This window comes from Ictalurus furcatus, chromosome 2 (assembly GCF_023375685.1).
Source record: "Ictalurus furcatus strain D&B chromosome 2, Billie_1.0, whole genome shotgun sequence".
NCBI classification, from domain to species: Eukaryota; Metazoa; Chordata; class Actinopteri; order Siluriformes; family Ictaluridae; genus Ictalurus; species Ictalurus furcatus.
In genome coordinates, this window is record NC_071256.1 from 30091609 (window position 1) to 30100089 (window position 8481).

An 8481-nucleotide genomic window follows, 5' to 3' on the forward strand; every position below is an offset into this window, starting at 1 on the left:
GATAAAATTGTCTGATGTACGTTATGTTCCAGACTTCATATTATCTCTGGATGGGGGCTCAAATCCCACCTCTGCATGTGAGGAGTCTTCTCCCCGTGCTTCAGGGGTTTCCCTGGGTACTCCGATTTCCTCCCCAAGTCCAAAAACATGTGCTGTAGGCATAGTGGCATTTCCAAAAATGTCTGTAGTGTGTGCATGAGTGTGCCCTGTGATGGGTTGGGACCCCTTCCAGGATGTCTCTGCCTTGTGCCCCGAGTTCCCTGGGATAGGCTCCAGGTTCCCCTGCAACCCTGTGTAGGATAAGCGGTATGGAAAATGGATGGATGGATGGATATTAAGCGTGTGTGGGTATGATTTTTGTTTTTTATTTATATGAAAAGTGTGCATGTTAGGGTGACTCTACTCTGTCTGTCATTATTCCGTATAAACCACCCTGGTGCGGATTATATTCTTGTAACAGCACAATGCTTCCCACTAGACTCGTAAGTAAATGTAATGAATATTCCTTTGGTTTTTAGTCATGTATTTTACATGTATACATACATTATGTTATTAACATAATACAGTGATCAAATGCTACAGTAGTGCTATGTTGTGACTCTAAAATTGAAAAATATTGGGTGATAAAGACTTGTGGTATAAAAAAAGAATTCATATTTTTTTCACAATATTCATATGCTGGAGTTTGAGAACACCTGACTTAGGAACTATTTGCAGTCATTTGTGAGAGGGGTAGTGATGTGTCGTTCATGAGCGAATCTTTAATATGACTCGGGAACAACGAGTTGTCTCAGAGAGTGATTCGTTCATTTTTGACTACGCATGCGCTGCAACATACCCATAGGTTCTGTACAGGAAACAGAAATTATTAGTTCACCTCTCGAGTCTTCGGGTTCGAGTCGTTCGCTCTTCCGGTGACCGTCCCATAGGCAATGCACCATGCAGTAACCGAAACAGAAATTATTAGTTCATCTCTCCAGTCTTTGGTTTAGAGTCGAATTGTTTTCAAGAAAAAAAAACACAGACAGGGCATCATTTGGGTACTAGGTGTATTTTATTGCTTTTCAAATAGAATGTGTATAAATGAAAAACCCTGCATTCCCTCTCCCTCTGTATTTTCTTTTTGCTGGGGAGAGGCGGAGCTTAGCTGCCTTTTATCTAGCTGTCAGTGCAGACCAGTGTTGCCAACTTAGCAACGTTTCAGACCCCTTTAGTGACTTTTTTTTTTTTTTTTTAAAAAAAGCGCCTAGCAACAAATCTAAAGACTTTCCAAATGTCGGCAGTACTGTCCTGCAGGTGCGAGGTCTTGCTTTCCCGCTGAACTCACACCTCTCTCTGCGTCTGCTCTGTTCAGTGAGGGGCTGAGAGGAGGAGATTTAACAATGTCATGGATAACGAGACGCGCCCTTCGTCCCAGTTTACATAATTCACGTGAATATTTTGGTTACGCAAGACGAATGTAATGCAACATGTTTTACATGTAAAATCGTTCACGTTATTACAGGCTAGTTCTCTTGTTCAAAGTAATTATAGTGTTCAGAAACATTTTTTATCATTCATGTTCCATACCTGTCCGTTATATAGTTTTATAAAAGTCATAAAAGTTATTTTTTAAAAATCATAAAAGTTTTGAAAAGTAATTTAAAAAAGTACAAAAACACAAACGCAAAAAAAAATCTATCTATCAAAGACAGATTATAGATTAGGTAGATATATAGATAGCTAGATAGATTTTATATAGAATAGATAATCATTATACCTGGTCTCCTCCAATATTGGGGGGGCGTGCCACATGATAGGGAAGGCTTGGGGGGGTTTAGTTACAAAAGGTTGAGAACCTCTGCTTTAGGTGAAACGCTTTTTGCTTTTGTTTATGTAGGAGAAACTCAAATCAAGTGTGTCTTCCCTCTGAAGTGTGAACGCAGATTTGATTACATCTCCTGTCCTGTAGGGGGCAGTAGAGTATGTTTTCTTTGTTGCTCCATCTAGGTTGAATCCCAAATGACTTCCGAGCCCTACACAGACGCGCTACATAGGGTGCACACAAACCATTACTCTATAGCTTATGTAGTGGACTTAAAGTCTAACAGCGGGCTGTTTTTGGACTCGGCCACAGTCAGTGTGGATTAAGGTCTTCGGCGTCACGGCGAGCTAGAGTGCAGTGGACGAGCTCGACTCCCTAATTCATACTCGACTAGTGAAAGAAAGCGTTTTGGAGCACGCTGAGTAAAATGAGTAAACTGGAGCAGTTAAACGTGTTCCTGAGTGAGAGACTGTCCGCGGCGGTGAATGAGATCCTCGACACAGTGAGCAGGATGATGCAGGAGTACGAGGAGGAAACGGCTCGGATACGCAAAGAGAACGATTATCTGAAGGAAATGTTAAAGGTTACAGGATGCAGTATTACTGAAACAAGTCCGGGTAGGAGGATTTTACTGTATACGAGGTTGAATTAAATGCACGTGCTCTGTAGGAGGAGGAGGATGGACCATTCCTAAAGTAATCTAGAAAGTAACTGGAAGGAAGGGGGGGGGGAAGTAAATAGGAAGTGCTGATGTAATAAAGCAGTGCTGAGAGGTTTGTCTCTGAGAGCCATGTTTATTACTGTAAGGTGACTTTACTCTCACGGAGGAGGGGAGGGGGTGTGTATATATCTGCTCATGTGTGTCTGATGATGGTTTCCTTTATCTAATACACCTCATCCAACTCGTCATGTAAAGCAGGACATTGTTTGCAGACGAATAGGGTTTGTTTGTTTTTTTTTAATGAAAGGAAAGATAAATTATTTTTTTGCAGTCGATTTGCTGATTTTCTTAGTGGGCTTTTTGTTTGTTTGTTTGTTTGTTTGTTTGTTTTTCTATTGTAGCTTATAATATAAAAAAAATAAGTGTTACTTGTTACTAATTGGTACACCTGAAATACCCTTAAATACAATATTCTTCCAAACAGAAAGGAAGCTATTGAAGAAAAACTCCTTCAGGCATTTGATCTGGCCGTGACAGTTCGTCTGCCTGTCACACAACAATATGGAAATAAGTGGTTTTGAATTTCTTCTGTTATCTGTATGGTTGTGGCTAAAGTGGTAGAGTCGTAGGGTTGGTGGTTCGATTACCGGCCAACGTGACTCCACATGCCGAAGTGTCCTTGGGCAAGACACTGAGCCCCAGGTTGCTCCCGATGGCAGCTCTGCTACCATTGGTGCGTGTGTGAATGGGTGAATGAGAACCTGTTAAAAAGTGCTAAATAAGACTGTTTACCATCTGGAGGGCTGGGCATATCGATATCATGATAAACGATTACACGATACACTTTTCTGAGATCTCGTTGGTACGGTGATGTATTTTTTAAAAAGTACAAATTAAAATGGTACTGAATGTATGCTGTTGATTTGACGTAATTATTTTTTAGAAGAGAAGAAGAAAAAACAGTCACATGTACATTACAGCATATCCCAGTTTGTTAGGAAGTCAAGGTCAGAGTGCAGGGTCAGCCATGATACAGCGCCCCTGGAGCAGAGAGGGTTAAAGGCCTATCAGTGGCAGTTTGGCAGTGCTGTGGCTTGAACCCCTGACCTTCTGATCAGTAACCCAGAGCCTTAACCATTGAGCCACCGCTTAATCTTTGTGGGCTTTTTAGGCATAAAAGAAAAGTATCGTAAAACTCAGTTTAACATTTTTTTTCTGTTTAGTTTACTACTGTTTTGCAGACAGTTTCTTAGCTAAGTTATATATCATGACACACATCGTGTGTGGTAGAACTTTCCTCAAGTATCGTGATATGATGTTTTTGTCATATCATCCAGCCCTAGTTATCCATGTATTATAATGTGGAATTTAATGTGAATTTTTTTTTGTATGTTATTTTACTCAATTAATGGTTAGCATATTTGCCTCACATCTCCAGGACGGGGGATCAAATACTGCCTCTGCTATGTGTGCGCTGAGTTTGCAGGTTCTCCATGTGCGTCGGGGGTTTCCTCTGGGTACTCCGGTTTCCTCTCCTAGTCCAAAGACAAGCGTTGTAGGCTAACTGGCATCTCCAAATTGTCCATAGTGTCCATAGGATAAGCGGTATGGAAAATTAATGGATGGATTTTACTCAATCAAATTAAATCAAATACAATGCTTAGAAGCAGAGGCTTAAAAATACACTGACCATCCCATCATGTGTGATTTTTGAACATCCCATTCCAGATTTGGTCGCTGCTATAATAATCTCCACTCTCCAGGGAAGGCTTTCTACTTGATTTTAGAGTGTGGCTGTGGAGATTCGTCCATTCAGTCACAAGAGCATTAGTGAAGGCAGGTACAGATGTTCAAATTCATCCCAAAGTTCAGTTCATTGTTCACTGGGGATGAGGTCATGGCTCATGCGCAGGACACTCGAGTTCTTCCACTCCAACTTTGACAAACCCATGTCTTCATGGAGCTCGCGTTCATGCTGGAACATGTTTGAGGCTCTTAGGTCCAAATTTTAATAACTGTGTGCTTCCACCTTTGTGGCCACAGGTTGGGAAAGAACCATATTATGGGTGTGAAAAAAGTGCATACTTAATAAAATACTTATTAAAAATCCAAAAATATAGTCTTGAATTGAAAGGATGTTAAATTAATGAGAAAATATACGTTTAATTAGTAATAGACATGAACATGTAACATGTCATGAATGCTTCTGGTTCTGAACATTAAAACAAAACTGATTTTAAAGTAAACATTTAATGTGTTTCCACTGTAAGTAGTCAGGGTTATAAACTAAATTGACACTTATGGCTTAAAGACACATACAAAACAGGTTTTTCAGGAATATATTACATGATGTGATTCTGCCATATGGGTGGTGCTTCTCCATAATTTGCTTAGTACTGCTGAATAGTTGCATTTTTATTTTTAAGTTTTAAGACCTTTTTCAGTTTTAAACATGTTTGTAATTTATCCAAAAATCTGATGTGACTGACATGGACAAAGTTATTTCTACCTGTAGTGTTTTGCCTTAATAACAAAGGTTAGTATGTGTGTTACAGAGCATGTTCTAACATACAGTGTCTCCAGTGCACATGATTCATCTGAATGGAGTTTTCGGATAAACTGAGGAGCGTGAGCAGGTGTGAGGAGCGCTGGAAAAACCTGAAAGTAACCTTATGTTCACATGAGCAAGCAGCAGTGTGACAGGCAGTCATTTGTTTCCTATAGACAAATTCTGCAATGTCGGCAACAAGTGACATTTAAATTCAGATTTTCTTAGCTCTGTGCAAATTTCATTTGACGTGGTAAAGCGACAAATCTAAACACTTGGCTTGAATGAGTCCTCTGACCAATCCTATGGCTTGTGCAGTCTGATGTTTCTTCAGTTCCCCACAACTTGTAATTCCTACCTGCAGTTCGTTCCCATTTACTGTTTGATGCTGAAATATTTAATAAAAACTTGCGGTTTCATCTTATCCTGTCATACAGTCCTTCCAGGATTTTGAGATTGCAGAAATTAATGTAAAATATTCTGAGGAACTTTCCACAGATTTGGGCCAAGACGTGTGATGTGACGTCATCACAACACGCAATTCAGCCAGAGCCCTCTTCGATTCACATATGAATATGAGTCCAGCTTTAAAGATCTCTTTTAACAACAACCATCACTGAGAAAGGCCGTGAAAAACCATTTTGTGCAATAGCAGTTTCGCCAATTCATGTATTTTTCCACAAAAAAACTTGCAAAAACTTACAAAAAAGTTGCATCGCAAAATTTGAAAAAAGCCACAGCAAAATGAAGCATTTTTGGCCACAACAATCACAAAAAAAACTCAAAATCTCATTAAATGTTTTATAAAGCTTGGCAGAAAGTAGCAGAGTTTGTACATATAGGGGCAGTGGGGGTTTGACGGTTAAGGCGCAGGGTTACTGATCGGAAGGTTGGGGGTTCAAGCCCCAGCATTGCCAAGCTGCCACTGTTGGGCCCTTGAGTAAGGCCCTTAACCCTCTCTGCTCCAGGGGTGCTGTATCATGCCTGATCCTGCCTTCTGACCCCAACTTCCTAACATGCTGGGGTATGTGAAGAAAAGACTTTCACTGTGCTGTAATGTGTGTGTGATCAATAAAGACTCATTATCATTATATCTAGTACAGTTAGCTCGTTTTGCTAATCTGCCAATTTCCTGGCTTGGGACCGGCACTGACAGTGTACTGGTTCATTCAATCCTCCAGTGGCTGGGGTTAGTTCCCTAACCAGGAATCAAACCCAGACTGTGGCGTTGAGAGCACCGCATACTAGCCACTCACCAGGGAACCATGTGACATATTAATTAAACTACCAGTTTTCACTGATTGTTTTGCTATTTATTTTGTCTTTGGTTAGCTTTAGAAGCATTGATAGTTTTGCTAATACTTCTTCTCATCGGAATTTTGCTACAGTAGATGGGGTAAGATGAGCTGTTGAATCTCTTGTACTTGTACTGGGCCGTGGTGCTTCATGATCACATCTGGGCTCCTCTGATGTGGGCTTTTCTGTCATTCACAGGTGGGGTTCCTTCTGTGTCTCATGGAAAACAAGACTGTATCTCAAGCTTGGAGCAGGAAACGGAGCCCCAGGAGAGCCTGAGTCAACACCGAGCAGCAAAGAAAGAAAATGCGAGCATAAAATCAGAATATCCCACCCCTCAGTACCCTGCACATTCTGACTCCGAGTCTGAAACTAGGCCGACAGACAACACTGTGGAACCTCCCCAGTGCACCTCTCAGTTAAACTCGCACACTGTCGATCAAGACATAATAGACTTTGATTTTCCCATAAAAGTTAAAGTCGAGTCAATGAATATAGAGTCACATTTAGGTGATACCACAGACAATATGGATACCAGCAACCAGAGCTGGTCTCCACAGAACTGGGATTTGTTTTCAGAGCGAAATTATCAGAATAGAGTGCAACAAGGAGCTGGTCTGCATCCATATAGCACCGAAGGTCCACGTTCTGCAGAAACCACGATTCAGAACCAGCCTGTAGAGTTCCAAGCGGCTTTCAGCTACACAAACCGGACCATATGCAATAACAGGCTGCACTGCACCAGCAGACACTGTGAACTTCAGAAAAGGACCACGTCAAAGTCGAGCCCTGTTTGGCAGTATTTCTCACTGAAAGAGGGTGATTGTAGTAAGGCGGTGTGTCTGATGTGCAAGGCAGTAATATCTCGTGGTGTTAAAGAGTACACAACATCAGCACTGTTAAAACACCTCCGTATGAAACATGGCAAATGTTGATCTATGATGTTTTGTACTTTTCTACTCTTGACTCAGTAGTTAGGTTTACGATTACAAAAAAACAACAGCAAAAAAAAAACCAAATAGGACATTCTCTACAAATGTATGAATGACACCAGTCTCTAATGTAGCAAATGAAAACTATACTGACCAAATTTGCAAAGCCACATTCACTTGATTTTGATTGATGATGCAGACCTGAGCCTGCTAAATACCTTCCCATGGTTTTTACTGAGATACAACTATAGCAGATAAAAAAAACCTAAACATGCACAAGATTTGAGGTGCTTGCATCATTGGTTATATACAGATGAGTAGCCAATTAAAGGAAAAACACATGACTTTGACTGTTATGTTTTAGGAGCATTTTGCTTGCATGTTCTTCTGACTGATCACCTTCATCTATGAGGAAATATTTCTTTCCCGATAGGAGTGGGCTCTTCTAAGATGACCTTGCCCCCATCCACAGTTCACAAGGGCCTACTGAATGGTTTGATGGGTATGAAAATAAAGTAAATCATATGCCATAGCCTTCTCAGGCACCAGATATCAACCCAGCTGAACACTTCTGGGGGATTTTGGAGAGATGTGTTAGATAGATAGCGCTCTTGACCACCATCATCAACACACCAATTGAGAATCTTTTGGAAGAGTGGTGTTCAACCCTAAGGTACAGTTCCAAATATGTGTAGAATCAAAGGTACATTGAAGCGGTTGTAGTAGCTCATGCGGGACACAATACCTTACTACGGATGTTTTCACACCTAGTTCGTTTGAGCCTTAAAAACGCTCTCGGAGCGGTTCAGCATGTATATGTGAACAAACCAAGTGATCTCAGACCCCCCCCTAAAAGGACCCAAAACTGAACCGTAATCAGACCACCTCCGGAGGTTGTCCTGAGTACGGTTCGTTTGTGGGTCCGTTTGTGGTTTGATTTGTTTGTGATATGTGAAAGCAATGAGGTCCCGGATCGCTTTGCGTTTCGTTTCGACATGTGTGCCTGGAGGCTTGCCGTACCTCCAGCCATGTTCCGTCACTGCTGAAAACAACACGAAACTTTTCAGCATGTCAGATCACACATGTGTGGTCTCAGGGGGAGAGCTGTGCACTTCTTGAAATTTACACACATAAGAATATAAAAGTGTTTTTGTTTTCTCAAAAAATGAAGGAAAGAGGCTATAACAGAACGACACTTCAATGCAGGGTAAAAGTAAAAAAAAAAAAAAAAAGTGATGAG

At 41.0% G+C, this 8481-nt stretch overlaps 1 protein-coding gene across 1 annotated transcript; it reads left to right on the forward strand.

Moving 5' to 3' along the window:
• The first annotated feature begins 1977 nt into the window (after window positions 1–1977).
• On the forward strand, window positions 1978–7530 carry LOC128600929 (uncharacterized). Its single transcript, XM_053613739.1, has 2 exons — window positions 1978–2421; window positions 6508–7530. The coding sequence occupies exons 1-2, from the start codon at window positions 2232–2234 to the stop codon at window positions 7242–7244; spliced, it is 927 nt and encodes a 308-aa protein (XP_053469714.1). The 5' UTR covers window positions 1978–2231; the 3' UTR covers window positions 7245–7530.
• Window positions 7531–8481: the final 951 nt, after the last annotated feature.

Bases quoted from the DNA above. Each gene is read 5' to 3' on its own strand.
- LOC128600929 (XM_053613739.1), top strand. From the start codon at position 2,232: ATGAGTAAACTGGAGCAGTTAAACGTGTTCCTGAGTGAGAGACTGTCC. The intron at 2,422-6,507 runs GTAGGAGGATTT...TGTCATTCACAG, and splicing joins TATTACTGAAACAAGTCCGG to GTGGGGTTCCTTCTGTGTCT.